Raw genomic sequence first — 19,117 nt, forward strand, 5'->3', positions numbered from 1 at the left:
ACTTGGCCAACGTATTAATGCTAACTGCATTCCCTATGCCGTGTTCCCCATCCCTGTGACCATCCATCAGCTACTAATTTGTACTTTTTTAATCCTTTACCCCATTCTCCCAACTCCTCAAACCCCCCTTCCCTCTGTCCATCACCAAATTGTCCCCTATATTTGTGAGTCTGTTTTTGATGAGTTTGTTCTTTTTATTCCTTGGATTCCGCATATAAGTGAAATCATATAGTGTTTATCTTTCTCTGTCTGACTTAAATACCTTCTAGATTCATCAAAGCAATATCTTTTTCCATTCCCTTTCTTTTCATATGTAGGGGTCTTGTTTCCTTATCCTTTCAGCCACTCTATCTTTTGGTTGTAGCCCTATCAATAAGCACCTTAAACGAAAAAGAATTAAGTGCTCCAACCAAAGGATGGAGTGGCTAACAGGATAAGAAAACAAGACCCCTACATATGAAAAGGAAGGGAATGGAAAAAGATATTGCTGTGATGAATCCAGAAGGTATTTAAGTCAGAGAAAGATAAACACTATATAATTTCACTTACATGTGGAATTTAAAGAATAAAAAGAACAAATTAATTAAAAACAGACTCGCAAATATAGTGAACAATTTGGTGATGGACAGAGGGGAAGGAGGTTTGGGGGGCTGGGAGAATGGGGTGAAGGGTTAAAGAAGTACAAATTAGTAGCTGACAGATGGTCACAGAGATGGGAAGCACGGCATAAGGAATGCAGTTAGCATTAATACATTGGCTAGGTGGAGGGTCAAGAGAGGGAGGGAGCAATTGGTGGGATCACTTTACTAACGATATAGATGTCTAACCAATGTACTGTGTACTTGAAACTAATTAAAAATTTTTTAAAAAAATACAAACTCATAAAAAAACAGAGAGCAGAATAGTGGTTGCCAGGGGCAAAGGGTAGGTGAGGGGGAATGGGTGAAGGTGGTCAAAGGGGCAAATTTCCAATTATAAGTTTTGAGGATATAATATACAGCACAGTGACTATAGTTAACAATCACTGTATATCTGAAAGTTGCTAAGAGAATAGATCTTAAAAATTCTTAGCACACAAAAAATTGTAACTTTGTGAGGTGATTGATGTGTTAAATAACTTATTATGGTAATCATTTTACAATATATACATATATCAAATCATTATGTAGTACACCTTAAACTTATGTAATGTTATATGTCAATTTTATCTTAATAAAGCTGGAAAAAAAATTTTAAAGAGAATTTTATATAAATGGAATCATATAGTATATACTCTTTTTTGTCTGGCTTTTTTCACTCAGCATATTTATTTTGAGATTCATCCATGTTTTCACATCTACCAATTGTTCATTTCTTTTCATTGCCGAGTAGTATTCTATTGTATGGATATTGCACAATTTGTTTACTAATTTACTTTGTATTGGACATTTTGGTTGTTTCCAGCTTTTGACTATTATAAACAAAGCTGCATTGAACATTTGCGTACAGACTTTGCATGGAAACAATGGTTTCATTTCCTTTGTAAATATCTAGGAGTGGAATTTCTGGGTCCTACAATACATTTATCTTTAACTTTTTAAGAAATTACCTAATGTTTTCCAAAGTGGTTGTACAATTTTACATTCTACCGGCATTATATGCCCTCATGACTCTAGAGAAGACAGGTCTGACATTATTGTGAATCATCTCTAAGTCTACTCAATAGTCTTTAAACCTGTGCCCTTTGTCACAAAGTGTGACTACTTGAAAACAATCCATCCACACTGCTAGATGATTGGAGGTCTTATCATTGAGTCACTGATAGGAAAGTATTTGAAGACAAGAGAAAGGAAGGAAGAGCAGGTCTAACTGGGACCACTCTAATGAGATTTTTAAAAACTTTTGATTATGAAAAACTTCAAACACATATTAAGGTATATAAGTAGTACAATGAACCCCTATGTATCCATCACCCAGCTTCAACAATTATCAATTTATGGCCAGTCTTATTTCATCCAAACCTTCTCTTCCCCGCCTTCCTTCTTATTTTAAGCAAATTTCTCACATTATATAATTTTATCAGTAAACAGCTTAATATATATTTTAAAGGATCTTACTTAAACACATAACCACAATAACTTTATCACTTAAAAAATACATATATCTTTGAAATCATTCAATATTTGAGATTTAAGAGTTAGGTGAGCTACTGGGAAGAATAAAGCAAAGGAGGATTGAGATAAAAGAGAATAAAATCTGCTTTTATTCCTAGCCTAAGGCAGATTCATACTGAGCAGTTCATCTCTTTGAGTTGAAGGTCTTTCTTTTCAATCTTATTCCACTTCTTCATCCTTCTCTTCAATTAGTCATGTAAAAGACATGTATGGCATTATTGTGTTATAGATCAAACCTCAGGGATGGGTTCTACTGCCCTTGCCTTCCTTTTTGGCTATATTAAATGTATATGGCCAATATTAAATTTGAGACCATATTCCTCTACCTGCCACTCCTCTAGGCCCTACCATATCAGCTCTAGTGGGAAAGAATGGGGAAGGTAAAATCATTAAAATTATTACTAATTTGTAAATATAAATTCATTTATTATTTATTTAGCATACATTAATAAAATAAATAATTCGAAACCCTCCAAAGATGTGGGAGAAAATTACAGGATGATTTTCAATACTCCTGCTCCATCTCTTTTGCCTGGAAATCTGAGAATTACTCATCATTTTCAGTAATGTACCCTGCCTCCACTGTTAGAGTATGAGTCCCCCCAGAACCAGATCTTTCTGTTCAGACTGAGACACCAATAAAGGAAAATCATCAGATCAAGCTCCAGAGGCCCGGGCTTCCTCAACAGCATGAGACTTGCAGGGGCAGGACACAGTCTGCTCTTTTGTCATTCCTAGAGCCTTTCCTGCCATCAGAGGCTTTCTAAGCCCTTGCAGATGTTCTGTGTTTCTCATTACTGTGATGGAGTTTATTGGTACTTAGTCTTAAAGCTTCACTTTGCTTCTTTTCTACAGGAAGAAAGAAACAAGAAATTGGTTGTTGCTACAAACCCCAGAGGTTATCTGTTTATTGCCAGAGCTAGTCAGACCCAAGAAGAGCAGATAGCTTCTCGTTTAGCAAAAAGTGGTTCCAGTAAAGGATGAAGGTGATACTCAATTTTGTCACTCTTGACAAAACTGATGGAGAACTAAGGCCATCACTGTCACAGTGGGGCTCACAGGCTTCATTGGCAGCCTGTAAAAAGAAAGTATTCCTTAATCCTTTGGCCTTTCACATCTGTGCTTTTCATTGTGCCTTACTCCAGAAGTATATCCTGGATTCCTGGCATCATTCCACTTTCAAGCACTCTGGTTTTTGCTCCACAAATGCACTCCGACTTAATAGACTAGGGTTCAGAAAAGCATTGTCACTGTTAGTTCTGGTCACTGGGGAGAGAGAGGGGATCAAACTCCAGCTCAGCTGTGGGCTTATCAGAAAGCCGCTTTGCTAAACATGCTTCCTCTGTCTGCCAGGTTTTCCCCTAAGAAACATTTCCAAAAAAGGGAAAAAGTGCTTAAATCAGGAAGGATATCTGCATCAGCTTCAAGAAATGAGAGTCTAACTACACTGACAATGTCCTGGCAAAAATGTCACATAAATAAAACTGCTGAGCTGATAAGAACCTAGCTAATTCAATTTCTTCATTTAATAATCATTCAAAAGATATTTCCTGAGCACTACTTGTGAAAAGCACTCCCAAGAATATGGAGATGAATACGATATAATTTCTACATTAGAAGATCATTAATTTGGTAGCTCAGATAGTCACTTTTTAAAACAGTTCAAGAAATAATAATGAAGCTCCTATTATGTGTCAGGCATAGTTCTAGGGACTGAGAATATAGAGGTAAAAAAAGACAATGTCTTTACTCTCAGAGAGTTTATAATCCTATGGAGATAGGTGGACAACAGACAAGTTAAGAAATGGAAAAATACAATTTCATTAGTGCTAAGTGCTGTGAGGAAAATAAAACAGGTCAATAGAATAAAGAAGGTCTTGATAGGGGTGGCTACTTTAGATAGGGTGGCAGAGAAGGCTTCTCTTAAAAGGAGGCATTGAATGATGAAAAAGAAGCAAGCCATGAAAAGACTCGGGGCAGACATTGCCAGCAAGAGTAAAAGTCCTAAGATGGAAACATGTTTGCTTTCTCACTTGATTTGTAGTTTGCCTGGGTATAGATATCTAGATCAAATGATCAGAATAAATTATCATAATTTATTTATAAATGCAAATATATTTATTTATATTATTAAAATAAATAATTAGAATAAATAAATAATTTCACTAAGAACTTTGAAGATAGAACCCTGCTATTTTCTAGGATCCAGTGGTGTTGGTGAGACATCTGATGCCAGTCTAATAGTCATTTTTGTTGATATCTTATTCTTATCCCTACGAAAACTTTGAGAAACTTCTCTATTCTCTTGGAGCTCTAAAGTTTCATGATACTTAATAGATGTTTTAAAACTGAAACTCATATCCTTCTTCAATTCTAGGAAATATTCTTCTATTATTTCTTTAACAATGTTGTCCCTCCATTTTCTCTTTCTGATACTCCTGGTAGATGAATTGGAGGCTCCTGGTTTGGCCCTCCATTAAAAAAAAAAAGTATTTATCTTATAAATTCTATCTCTTTGTCTTCCTGTTTTATGATCTAGGGGAGTTCTTAGACTCTATATTTCAGCCCTTTTATTGGCTTTTTAATTTCAGCAATTTTTACTTTCCAAAATTCTTTTTTTGTCGTTGTTCTTAGAATGCTTTCCCCCCTTTATTTTCAGCTAACTATTTTTATTTATGCAATTGCTTCTTCTAAGAACAATAATAAGAATTTTTTTGAAAGTTCTTTTCTTTTATCTTTCCTGAATTATAATCTTTTTATTCTGGGGTTGGTTATTCTTTTTATTCATCTTTATCCTCCTCTCTTGTGCCCCTGATTTCCTTCTAGTTCATTTAAAATTATGAGTAAAAGACAGGTGACCAGGAAGACTATGCCACTGGACACCTACTATATAAGACCACTCTACTAAGATCAGGAGACATAGCGGTCCTACCTAATACATAGAAACAAACACAAGGAGGTAGCCATAATGGGGAGAAAAAGAACCATGTTCTAAATTAAAGAAAAGAACAAAGCTCCAGAAAAAGAACTAAACAAAATGGAGACAAGCAATCAATCTACCAGATGAGAGTTCAAAATACTGATTATAAAGAGGCTCAATGAACTCAGAAGAAGCGTATATGAACTCAGGACTTTAAAAAAGATATAGAAAACATAAAAATCGAGATTAAAACATAAAGGACCAGTCAGAAATGAAGAATACAATAACTGAAATGAAGAATACATTACAGGTAATTAAATTAGATTAGATGAAGCAGAGGTATGAATCAGTGACTTAGAAGATAAGATCGCAGAAAACACCTGATCAGAACAGCAACAAGAAAAAAATATTAAAAAAATGAGGAAGTTTACGGGGCCTCTGGGGCAACATGAAGTGTACCAACATTTACATCATAGGGGTACCGGAAGAAGAAGAGAAAGAGCAAGGAACTGAAAATCTATTAGAAGAAATAAGGATGGAAAATTTCCCTAACCTAGTAAAGGAAATAGACATACAAGCCAAGAAGCACAGAGAGTTCCAAACAAGACCAATCTAAAGAGGCCCACAATAATTAAAATGCCAAAGGTTAAAGACAAAGAAAGAATCTTAAAAGTAGCAAGAGAAAAGCAATTAGTTATCTACGAGGGAGCCCCCATAAGACTGTCAGCTGATTTCTCAACAGAAATGTTGCAGGCCAGAAGGGACTGGCAGAAATAGTCAAAGTGATGAAAAGCAAGGACCTACAACCAAGATTACGCTACCCAGCAAAGCTATCATTTAGAATTGAAGAACAGAGGAAAAGCTAAAGCAGTTCATCATCACCAAACCTGATGAAATTAACGTTAAAGAGACTTCTTTAAGAAGAGAAAAAAATATATAAATAATAAAATGGCAATAACTACATATCTATCAACAATTACTTTAAATATAAATGGATTAAATGCTCAAATCAAGAAATCAGTGGCTGAACAGACAAGAAAACAAAACCTTTAAATATGATGGCTATAATATACTCACTTTGGATCAAAAGACACACGTAGGCTGAAAGTAAAGGGATGGAAAAGAATATTTCATGAAAATGAAAACAAACAAAAAAGCTGGGGTAGCAATACTAATACCAGCCAAAATAGTCTTGAAAACAAAGGCTATAACAAGAGACAAAGAAGGACCCAGTAATCCCACTTCTGGGTATTTATCTGGAAAGATCCAAAACACCACTTCAAAGGGACATGTGAATTCATATGTTCATTGCAGCATTATTTACAACAATCAAGATATGGAGACAACCTGGGTGCCTATTAAGGAATGAATGGATAAAGAAGAGGTGGTACATATATACGACAGAATACTAGCCATAAAAAAAGAATAAAATCTTGCTATCTGCAACAACATGGATGGATTTTGAGGGTATTATGCTGAGTGGGATAAGTCAGACAGAGAAATACCATATGACTTTATTTACATGTTAAACCTAAAGAATAAATGAACAAATAAAACAAGAACAAACTCATAGGTACAGAGAGCATTTTGATGGTTGCCAAATGGGAGGGGGTTTGGGATGATGGGTGAAAAAGAGGAAGAGATTAAAAAGTACAAATTGGTAATTACAAAACGGCCATGGGGATGTAAAGTATAGCAAAGGAATATAGTCAGTAATACTGTAATAACTATGTATGGTGTCAGATGGGTACTAGATTTATAGGAGTGATCACTTCTTAAGTTATAGAAATGTCTAATCACTATGTTATACACCTGAAACTAATATAATATTGTATGCCAACTATAACTGAAAAAAAGTATTATAAAAAAATATGAGTAAGAGAGCAGTTTGTTCCTTTGGTTGGTTGGTTGGTTCTGTTTCCTTTGGTTAATTTTGTTTCCCCAACAGGCCACTTGAGCCTCTCAATATTAATATAAAGTGGGTTTTACACTGAAGTGATGACACCCATATTAGAAGCCCTAGCCCTCTGTAGATAGGTTACTAAATTTCTTTAGAAAGCACTATGCTTGTTTCGGATTAGAAGGTAAATACATTTCTTATTGCTATGTGTGTGCTATAAGTAGGATGGTACAGAGGGCAAACTGTTTCCTATGTTGTTTTATGGACAGTTTTAAAATTAATTATCCTGATTATTACCCTCACATCCCATTCCCACACTTCATACCTGCTGACTATAGATTGGAGCTATTCTTCCAAGAAGAATAATACCCTCAAAGTCCATCCATGTTGTTGCAGATAGCAAGATTTTATTCTTTTTTTATGGCTAGTATTCTATTGTATATATACCACTTCTTCTTTATCCATTCATTCATTAATAGGCCCCTCTATCAAGAAGAATGTATTTCCACTGAAGCTTTCACTACTCTGGTTTATCCATTAGTAAAATCTATCTACTTTCTGCCTTCTAAAAACTCATCAGCATCTCAAGTCTGTTGATGGTTCTTCATCCTCTGTCATGGCTGTTAAGTATTTATTTCCTGTTTATATTTATAGTCATTTCATTAGGCTTGAACAGGAAGTCTTGATGTCCTCCTTAATTACACTGGATGACCAAAAGTGAACATAGTACCTCAAGCAATAAGAGTGTATGAATGACCTCACCAATGCAGGAATTCATAGCAACTACCCTACCAGCTTAACTGCCCCTGAATTTATACTACCTCTCTGCTGACTCTTCCTTATGAGAGGCTCAACAGAAAACCACGTTCTCTCTCTGGAGAATCCCACTGCAGATCCCTCTATATTCCTGCTCTAATCTGCACTGGTGTTCTCTAGGCCCCCTATTCAGCTATCATCCTAGGACTTCCTTTTACTCTTCCCATGTTTCCTAGCTTCCATGTTGTCTTTTTTGGGGTTACTCTCTTGTTTTGCTTGAGTATACACCAGAAGTTTCCTAAGAGAGGATACATGATGAGTAAATTTTGCACATATGGAAATTTCTTTACACTTGCATTTTATTGATAGTTTCTAGATTTAGAATTATAGACTGTAAACAATCTCCCTAATTGCTCTTTCTCTCCTCTGGCTCTCTACCTAGCCATTACATTAATGCTGACTGCATTCCCTATGCCGTGCTCCTCTGGTAGACTTTTGAAGGCACTGTATTTACCTTTTGCTGTTGAAGTTAAGAAGGCCAATGCTATTCTGATTCCTGATCCTTATAAATGACCTTTTATTTCTCCCTGGAAGCTTTTAGAATCTTCTTTTTAATTTTATATTTTCTTCACATATGGTCAATCTGCCATGTTAAACAGGATTTGTTATGTGTTTTAATTTTGTCTCTCCAGGGAGACAGCAACTATAGCAGAAACAGCATTGACTCTGAAAAGTTATGCCTAGATGGACAGATGTCACTTAAATAAAATTACATATGTAAAGCATCTGGTACATATTGGGTACGTAATAGATTCTGAACAAATATGACTTGACTTGATGAGTCATAGACCTGTCTTTGCCATTATTTTTGCCATTATTTATTATACTTATCTTTACTGTATCTCAATTTGCATGTTTGTCAAATAGGGAAAATACTTGCTTATTGTTCATGGATGTAGTTAGGCTGCAGTTAGTGAGTGATGTGGAAATTTCCAAAAAGTTAAAATCCCTCTACAGATGTCAAGTATTGTCACTGCCCTTCAGACAGGTAAACAAGTAGTTGAACCTTCTGAGACACATCCTGTTTTGAAGACAAGCCTAAGCTAAATGATCTAGCTTACCATTTAATGATATATGTTCCTAATATTGTCAAAGGCATATTTGCTTATGTTGCCTTCCTAAATTCTCAACTGTGATTATCTTCCTCATTAAGAAACCAGGAAATGTCATTTTGTTTTAACTGCTGAAAGCTATATAAACACTGGTAGAAGGGAAAGATAGTGGACATCAGTTTTTGGTCTCCACTATCTAAAGTTGAATAAACTGTCCTAATTTTATAAAACCCCATTTACTAAATCCAAAGGATTTTAAAAAGAAATGTGATACTTCCCATTATAAATAATGGAGAACAGGAAGTTTATAATTCAGATATTTGTGAGAATGTACAGAAAGAAAAAAACATTTTTGAATTTTCAGAGTGTAAGGAGTGAAAATAAAAATAAAAAGTCATGTAATTAAGTACAGATAGCATGGGAACCGCTTGTTTATGCAAAGAAGTTGTATAAGTGAAGAAATTAATCTGTCTATGTATAACAAAAATAAAGGCAATCTGTATATGATAGCATGGAAATGAAGTAATTGATTAATTAGTCTTCGATTTAAACTTCTACTATCAAGAGTGATTATTATCTATTGTAGTGCTTTTCAAGTTGCATTTCTTAGCAGTAGAATCCTCTATTTTCTAACTGAAATCTCACAGAACAGATAAATGTGAAGCTGCTCTTTTGAAAGTGGGAACTTTAGAATGAGGAGGCCAGAACAAAATTCCCCTTGCAGCAGCCCTTAGATTCCACTAAAGAAAGAGAGTTTGAAAATCATCAGTTTAAGTAATGTGTTCTATTAGTCTAGGTAAGGTTTTATTAAAGAGATCATGAGTAAAACTGATTATGAGAAAATAAAAATATGTCTTAATTTCGAAAGCAGGGTCCTTGATCCATCTTAAAAAACTGTGACTATCTTCCACAACAGAGGTATAAACTCGAGAATCCCTTACCAATTGGCTCTGTTCTTTTCTGCTTCAGACATTAGTATGTGGGGTCCTAAAAACTGCTTGAGACTTTCAAACAACTAAATTCCAAGTTGGAAATACCAGTTACTTCCACAAGAAGAAAGGAAGTATGTCTATTTGTAAAGACACAGAAAAAAGTCTTTAACTTACCCAGAGCACAAGGACATTCATGAGACGGTCTATGTGTGTCCGTTTAAAGGAGGACTTTCCACAGTTCTGCATTAATTTAGTGTCTGGCCCTAAGTGAAACAGGGAGACATCAGCTCTTAGAATCACTGAATATAATAAGAGGCTTGAAATTGGGTTGATATGTACCTTTATGATCACTTAATCAAACCTCTTTCCAGTGACAGAGGATAAAGCCCTAGAGAAATGCGCATAGTTGGTGCAAATAACTCAAAGGATAAAAAATTTGTAAGAATAATCCCAACTACTTCTGCAAAGTGCAGCACCTCTCTTTGCAGCACCTTAGATAGTATAGTCTTTCGCAGGTGAATTAATTAAGTCAGAATAAGAGTCATAAATTTCTCTCTCATCACCATTTGGTTATTTAGCTTAGAAAAGAGCTTTTCTGATAAAAAGATCTCCACCTTTTTTTGAGGAAACCTACTGTTGGACCAGGTTCTACTTAAAGTTTCTAATCGGGAAAGGGAGAAAGGAAAAGGCAACGGCAGTGATTTTTTTCTGAAGTGAAAGCTGGGGAGCTGAGACTTCTCTGGGGCTGAGAGACAGAGACTCCATATTTCTTCATGACAGGGCAGATAGTAAGTAGCAGTAAAGAACTTTTAACGGCCACTGGGACTAGAGTTGGAAATTATTGACCAGAGATACAGCTGTAGAGAAAACATAAGAGGTTTAGAAGGAAGTAGCAATTTCTCTGGCCTTTTACCATCTGATTATTATTTTTACACGTACTCTAATAAAGGAATTTCATCAATGTTTACATATGGGGGAGTTGGAATTTTCTTGGTATGTGAACGAACACTGAGAATTCAGCAATAAACTATGCCATTCTTTCCTTTTAAGCATTCCTTGAAGGGCTTGAACTAATGAGACATTTGGCTGAGAGACTGAATGCTACAAGGGACAGTATCTTCTAGGGGCTCAGAGAAAGACTGATCCGATCCCATGTTTCAAGAAGAATGTGGGGATCACAGTAGAACTCAGGAATCAAGTGGCAGGAACAGCAACTCAATTCTGCACTGTATACCTTGAGAGGCTCTTAGCTGGCATCAGTTCTCTGTTCTGAGCTTCTCAAAGCCTGAGATTTTTTGCTACCATGAAACCAAGAGTCAGAGGGAAACAACTAAATTTGTGCTGGTTGGTAACCTCACTGCTGTTGCTTTAGGGAAAAAATATTTTTGCTGAAAAATGAGCTTTTTATGTGTGGCAAAATGTGTGAGTAAGCTGCTTAAGTACAGTGAAGAAAATAAGTCTACTTCAAATCTTTTGAATTTGGGACTAGGCAGCCTAAAAGGTGCCATTATAAGTCAAGAGTTAATGAAGAAAGTTCTACCAAGGCGCCTCTGAATTCTTAAGCTTCTCTCTAGGGCTTAGGTCCCATTATTTTCCACAGAAGTGAGGCATCTAGGATCTCCATGTCTAGGAATGAATTTTCCAGAAGAGGGGCTCTGAGCTGAGTAGTATTCGCTGTGGTAAATTTTCCTCAATGCTGCCTTCAGAGACCCATCTTCTCACTACGGTTGTCAACAATGCCCAATGTCACCGAGGGCACAAGGTAGTACAGAAGGTTCCTCCATTTTCCTGAATCAAATCATAACCCAAGAAAATCTCTCGCTAGGTATAAAGGATTATGGTTCTAAATGACATCTCAAGAGGGGCCACTGCTAGTAATCCCCATGTGCCTTTTCTCTGGCATGAACCTTTTACAGTACACTTTATACTCTTCTCTATAATGAGTACTGTTTATTCTCTCCTCATGGAAGCAATCCACATGTATACTCTCCTCTTTCTCAAGTTCCCCTTTCACATGCTAATTCTATGTGTACTTCAATACGTATGCCTTCTTTTGTGCTCAGATATGGTTGGAAAGACTGATGAATGCCCTGTGATCTTGGAACACAGAGCCTTCCTCTAACAAAGACAGAGCTGATATGTTGGTAGCTTAATGCTTGGGGAAAAAAATGTCATTTTTTTCCTAAGAAAAAAGTTTTTTTTCTTAAATCATCCATCCATTCATTCACCTAACCACCTATCCACCCACCCACCTACCCAAGTACCTCCCTTTCTATCTGTCTCAAAGCCATAGTATTCTGATACATATCTGAGTGTCATACATCTTGAAAATTGAGTACCCACAGCTTGGCCATGAATTCAATCCAGTAGGCTGGGGGCCTGTTTGTGGCTCAGAGAGACGTACCAGTATAAATCACTAAGCCATAGCACCAATCTGTATTCCTGATGATGCAGCCTCGAAGCAGCAGCTTATCATGGTCCAGGATGTAGTTGTTTCCCCTATAAGTCAGTATTCCTGAGAATTTGCCCAACTTGTTATTAGGAGATTCACACCTCACTTCTCCTAAAGAAAAATGAAGGAGTTAAAGTCTTGGTTCTGTAATCTCAGGCCTTTCCTAACAGGCTAGAAGGAGGCTTAACATCCCTCTTTCAAAATACACATCTTTTTCCTTTCCTCTCTCAGGTGCTGCCCATTTCTCACCAACTCCCTTTAGAAAGGTAGATAAAGGTTTCCAGGCATCAAAGAGGAGTAATTGTTTGTGCCATGGGTTATCCAGAAAGAGTCATGGGTCATCTGGATGAGAAAAACCCACATGATAACTTATCACTATCAGTATTGCCAGATCATATGAGTCTGAATCTGAAGAAATTATAAAACTACCCTACTTAAAGCAAACCTAGTATTTTTTTCTACATGAAAATAATTTGACTTTTTCTTATTTTGAAAGTAAAATATGCTCTTTATAAATGTGTATAAAATACTAAATGGAAAAGTAAAATTCACCCATTGTCTAGAGATAAGTGCTATTAACCTTCTGAAGTACATCCTTCCAAGTTTTTTCTATACATGTACTCATAAACATAGGTTTAAAAAAACAAGTTTATGTTCTATATACTATGCATAATCTATTTTAATATTTTTTTCCACTTATTAATATGTTGTAAATATTTTTTACATTTCAATAAATATCAACTTGAATATTGTTTGTAAAAAGTTATACCGAAATTCACTGTAGAAAAATACCATACTTTACTTAACCAGTCTTCTACTTTAAAAAATTTGGGTGGAAAAACCTATATCCTAACTCACCATCAAAGGCAGACAGCAACTTCAGGTTATCTTCCATTTCACTGGTAACTGAGATGGCCTGCTTCACTTTCAGGTTGGTTTCACTAGAGTAAGGACACATAGTCACCAGCATACAGGACACATACGCAATAGCAGCACAGGTCCAGTTTCTCCTATTCTTCATGGAGTTTTAGAAAATAAATGATGCCAAAAGAACTTGGGCTTTAGGTTTGAGCCATAAGAGTCACTCCCACGATTTTCTCTCAAGGACAGTATTGAGGTGGGATAGCTCTACAAGGAAGCTAGTGTTAGTACATTCATTCCTCTCACTCCCTATAATACGCCACCATTACTTTAACCAACTCTTAAGTTCTTGCTGGACAGATGCTCTAGAGAAGCTGAAGAGACATCACAAAATATTGTGGAGGAGGCACCTGCTCCCTTTAAGAATAAGGAGTAGGTCCTAATAAGAACCTGCACATGCCTTCGAGTAAACATACTCTTTACCTAATAAATACTTATACTCATGAAGGGATCCCAATTAACCATTTGCTGATACAGGAATGCACAGAGAAAGAAGCAAAAATGGAAGCCACATTTCACAAAGGAGGAGTTTGTAAAAATGTAGATCCATACAAAACTCTACAAGACAAGCTCGCTCAAGATGGCCTCTATCCTCCTAAGAGCTTAGTTTTTGTATGCTAATGAATTTCTACCTTAAATCCTTCATAGTACATGGTGTTTTATCAGTAAATAATTACCTCTAAACTCATTTTCCCCCTAGAAACTTTGAAACTCTATTCTGAAATTTTCCAGTTGTTAACCTCTTTCCCGCCACTCAGCATTATTGAACATAGGCAAAGAGAGTGTCTCTATATTAAAGATGGAGAATATGGAGCTTATTTGCCTAGGTTCTGCATCCAGTGGATGCTCAACTATTGCTGTTGAGAGCTCAGCCTTAGACTTGGGGTCTATACTGTCTGCCCTTCTATTTTCTCTTACCTGGATATTTTTAGTCTCTTGTTTCTTCCATGTGAGAATAAAATTCATTCTCTGAATCATACCCTCCCTTAGTGAGAAATCACTCTAAGCTGGCTCAGTCACCTTAGTGGACTATTAGGAGGGAACACTTACCCATCCAGTTCTGCTGTTTCTATATAGGTCATACTGTAGGGTTCACTGCTGGAGAGTAATAGTACATCAGCCTGTGGTGGTCAGAAAAGCCACAGAAGGAGAGGAAAGCAGGAAGGCAGACTTTTAACATGGTATGACGAAAGCAAGTACCACAGGAATAGATGTTCATTGTAAGAATTTTACAGACATTTGGTTTACTCTCTTTGTCTAGGACCTATCACTGCTACCACGCAGCCCTCTCCTAAAACTAGCCCCACATAACCTGTAGTGACAGTGAGAGGTGGACAAGAACAAGGTCCTTATCACAGGAGCTGTAGATACCCGGATATAAAATGAGGCAGATGAAGGTCACTGAAAGCAGTGGTAGCAGAAATGCTAAGAGGGTTTCCTTGTACTTGCTCAAGCCAAAAGAGAAAATGCCATAGCCCAAAGAAGTACTCACTGTGACATGCTGGTTATTTTCTAATTTTATTATATCTCCCACTTGAATATTCATCCATTTGTTTTCCTCCATCCTGTAAGAAAATAATCCTTGAATGCCTGCTCTGAGAATTTCCCCCAAAGTTCTGTTTTGACAATCAAGAAAAAAAAAAAAAAGCTGAGATGAAGTCAAGGCTCAGGGGAGGACCAAACTAGTTTATGATGCATCTTTGCTCCAATCAAGAATGGGGCCCCATTGCTCTTGACTTCAGGCTATAAGTGTTTTCTAAAACTCTATAAAATTATACGTAAACATACACGTACATAATTATTCTTTAAGTAAAAGTAATATATGCATGTGGTAAAAAAAATAGTTCAAATCATAAAGTGTGTAAAAGGAAAAAGTAAAGTCTCCTCTCTCCCCAGATTTTAGTTTTGCTTCCCAAATAGATACAATATATATGTTCACATACAACATATACTTTTAAAAGCTACATACTTAATACATAATTTTCTGCACTTTGCATTTTTCATGTACTAATACATCTTAGAGAGCTTTTGTAGAAGATGTGGCTCATTCTTTCTGAGAGCTGGAATGGAGTCTATCATGTAGCTGTACCAATTTTATTTATGTTAAAACTGGATTACTTTTGACCCTCAAGTCTCCACTTCCCATAAAAGGCAGACTGGTAGTAATTCTACAATAATACTGCTCTCTTCTCTCCTCTTTTTTGTAGCTCAATTTCTCCAACTACACAGAGTCCATAAATCCTTCCTGATAAAGAACTAAAGAAGATAATATGCATTGCCACAAGCATTTTGGAAATATGAGCTACCCCTTAGGAACAATTATATTATGCCAAACACCTAAACTGCTAGGAAAGAGAAGGTACATCTAGAGATCATTGCCCATTTCACCAGTGAATGAAGCCCTATTACCTATAGACATGACATACATCACTAGTCTGCCAGACACACAAAAGCATGGGTGCTCCCAGAACACCTTTACTAAGATAGCTTCTTTGGGAAGGATGAAATTTCTTTTATACAAACAAACAAACAAACAAACAGTCCTTTTGTATAATTTCACTCTTACTTTTAGATAACTTCTTTCCAATTCCAGGATTGTATTTCTTTAAATCTTATTACAAATTAATTTTTCTCTGAATATTATATGTAAACATAAGTCCTTATTGCAAAATCATTATATATCCTTGAACCTCTTTTCCTTGGTTTCTAGTGTCATCTCTATGCAGATAAATCCCAATACATTTACTTATTCTGTTCTTAATGTTCAAATATAAGTGACAGTACTAAAGGGCAGTTGCTATAAGCTTTAGAGAAAAACACCTGAGTGTTTAATTTTGTCTTGATTCAATGTTCACTTTTTCTAGCTCTGTGGCATTCTGTCTGCCATGAGTTTCACCAGTAGAACATGATATGACAAACAGTCTGGCTTCTCCCAGAGATTTAAAAGTTCATGTATGTAAACCTTGAAATGTATGTTTTTCAGACAAAAAAATTTTTGGTATATTATTTGTTTAAAACAAAATTTTTAAAATTTTGTATTATGTATGTTTATATTATGTTTGTATTATGTACTGTTATATATGTTTTTAAAACCAAAGTTTAGATTTTGTAACGTAAGGAGCGGTCAAACTATTACTAATTTGTTCTTGGACACTGTAACAACCACATCCCAGATTTAGTAAAAGGAGAGATAGTCCCTCCTGATTTAAAATATTCAATTCTGTTGTGCCATATAGTACATTTTTAATTTCCAAGCACTGCATTCTAACTTTTGGTTTAGAAAATCTGGTCAGAGAGCTAGACAAGGCATCACTTTGACTCCAGAGGAGACCATTCATATTCTATTTTCTGTTTCATGTGAATGGTACCTCCTGGAGTTCTGTAACACACTGGTACTTTTCCTACTACAAATACTTAGAAATACTAGCTAAAATGAAGCCAACATTCTTTCAAAATCAAGGCTATGCTTACTACAAAGTAAGAAACCAGAAAAAAAGACAGGAGTGAAATCCAGAAAAGTAAGCATGTTTTGAAGCTGTACTTGCCCTGAGTGGGGGAGGGAATTGCCAATCTTAATAATTAGTAACTTAAGTTTTAATTTATCCCATCAGAGGGACAAGAAATTAAGCCTTAGGATCTTGAGAGGCAGTAATTTGGAACTAAGAACATAGAGCCAGGACTCTGAAACAGCAACACCATTAGGGAAAAGGCGGTGTTTTAAAAAAAAAAATCAACTCAAAAAAATAAATAAATAAACTCTTTGGCAAGAAAGTTTGTCTCTTCTACCCTGGAAGGTTCGGGAAGTAGAGGATTCTCCCCTGAGAATCTGTAATCTCATGAGGTATGGGCGTAGGTGATACCCTTGAGTTACTTGGCAGAAGCAAACACAAAACCCCTCAGAAGAATACAACCTGAACTCCAGTCATTTAGAATTCCCAAAAAGTTCCACTCAAGATGTGCTTGTAACCAAAACTGAAAAATAAAAACCACAGAAATCACAACTTGTAAAACAGACAAACCTTTTCAATAGCAGCTCTTCTCAGACCCATGTGTTCTAGAAAAATAAAGCCACTTTCTGGAATACAGACTGTTTCAACAACCAGCCTCACCTCAAGTGTTCCATTACTCAGACACTCACTGTCTAATCAGGGCCCTGCTTGTGAACTCCCACCATAAAACCACTCTATGACAAATTCCTCTCCAATCATCTCATAAAATCCAAGTGCTCAAGTTACTTGGGGGAGTTCATTTGACTAAATTCATTTGCTCAGTAACTCCTTAGCCTCGCAAATTTCTAAAACACTCAGTTTTGTCTTTTCTTTTTTCTTCTCTTTCCTTCCTTTCTTTTTTAATTTTCTTTTTAATTACAACTGACTTTTTTGGTGGTATTTTGTGAGAGGCTTCAATGGATCAAAACACTTGAAGAAATAATCCACCATGAATAAGAATCAGTAACCACAATAAATACAAGGATTAGATACTTGAGAACTTGACATAATAGAATTATATGATTAAAACTATAGCTACTGGGTGTTTTGTAAAGTCACCATAAAAAAAGACTGAACCTCAATCATGAATTCCTTCAGATTTGTACTTCTCTGAAATCATGCTTCTGTACAAACTGGTCACTTTTCCTTTTGTATAATCTCTATTTGTTGAATTCCTCTCCATCCCTCAGGGCCTAGCACAAACCATTTCCTTCAGAAAGTTTTCCTTAATTTCTTTAGCCAGCTATGATTGCTCATTTTTATTAATTCTTATAATAAATTGTTGTAACTCTTATGATAGTCTTCATATTTTGCCTTATATAGGAATTATGCCTGCTCCCCTCCATTCCTGCCAAATGTAAATTGCTAAAATTTTGCAGAACCCCACCAAATATAAACACTGACCACTTTATTTTTTTTATTTATTTTTATTTTATTTTTTATCTTTTAATGCCTACAGCACCTGGTATTCCTAAGTGGTCTCCTATCCAAGTACTAACCAGGCCTGACCCTGCTTAGCTTCTGAGATCAGTCGGGATCGGGCTTGTTCAGGGTGGCATGGCTGCAGACTGACCTAACACTTTAGAAAGCTATGACCAAACACCACAGCAGTGGGGTCAATACCAATACTTTAGACTGTTGACAAAAAGATGGCCTGGTCAAAGGCTACAACAGATTGGCCAATAAACCATGTCTGAATCCATTGACATTCTAAAGACAGATGTCTCCAAACTGACCACTACACTAATAATAATAAGAAAAACTTGCATATTGCTATCATAATATATTAATTGTTTTAACACATGTTATTTCATTTTTATTTTCATAAACATCCTCTAAGGTAGGAAACATGTCCTCAACTTTATAGATAAGAAATATGAGGCCCAGAGAGGTCTGAGGTCAGATGGTACATTCAGGGTATGCTATATAAACAAATTCTTCTTATGTTCAACCCGAGGTTCTTTTCACTGTCCTGAACTACCTTTCCAAAGCACCCAGCACATCAAGCTTTAGCAAGGCCAACCCTCTCCCGGAGCAGGCCTACCTAAACTGGCTTCCCAGGTAAGAAAGACTTACTTGCCATTCATCAGCACCAGAACAGAACGGTTGTTGACCTGATTGTCATTTTGGTGCCTTTTCTAAAATTATAAAAGAAAATGTTTAGGAAATAGACATAGAGCAAACTGCATGTAGAAGGTTAATATTTTGAAATAGTATCCAAGATAGTTCACTGTCTTTGTAATTTTCCTTTATCTCCCAAAGCCCTTCTACCATTAAAACCAGGCCAAGAGGCTAATTGTCTCTGAGAAGCTGAAAAGGGAGGTCAGAAAAGGAATCAAGGGAGAAGAAAGAGAGAAAATCTTGGCTCTAAATATCAAAGGCCAAAGTCTGGAGGATGAGAACAAACAACTTATACCAAAAACCACAAAGGAGAGAATGCAAAACAATGGGCAGGACTAGAGTCTCTAGGGAAAGCTAAGTAT

At 36.1% G+C, this 19,117-nt stretch overlaps 1 protein-coding gene and 1 pseudogene across 1 annotated transcript in view; both read right to left on the reverse strand.

Annotated features, from left to right (window-relative positions):
• Positions 1 to 19,117, reverse strand: part of LOC102888432 (phospholipid-transporting ATPase FetA) — a 68,090-nt gene that overhangs the window by 31,342 nt on the left and 17,631 nt on the right. Inside the window, exons 5-10 of the mRNA XM_025049709.1 lie at positions 18,711 to 18,772; positions 14,639 to 14,711; positions 14,197 to 14,267; positions 13,084 to 13,166; positions 12,178 to 12,336; positions 9,948 to 10,036 (exon numbers count right to left, since the gene is read on the reverse strand). Coding sequence (XP_024905477.1) covers positions 9,948 to 10,036; positions 12,178 to 12,336; positions 13,084 to 13,166; positions 14,197 to 14,267; positions 14,639 to 14,711; positions 18,711 to 18,772 — 537 coding nt within the window. The remainder of the gene's footprint in view (positions 1 to 9,947; positions 10,037 to 12,177; positions 12,337 to 13,083; positions 13,167 to 14,196; positions 14,268 to 14,638; positions 14,712 to 18,710; positions 18,773 to 19,117) is intronic.
• Positions 18,085 to 18,203, reverse strand: LOC112483159 (annotated as a pseudogene).

Source organism: Pteropus alecto, unplaced genomic scaffold (genome assembly GCF_000325575.1).
Source record: "Pteropus alecto unplaced genomic scaffold, ASM32557v1 scaffold206, whole genome shotgun sequence".
In the NCBI taxonomy this organism is placed as follows: domain Eukaryota; kingdom Metazoa; phylum Chordata; class Mammalia; order Chiroptera; family Pteropodidae; genus Pteropus; species Pteropus alecto.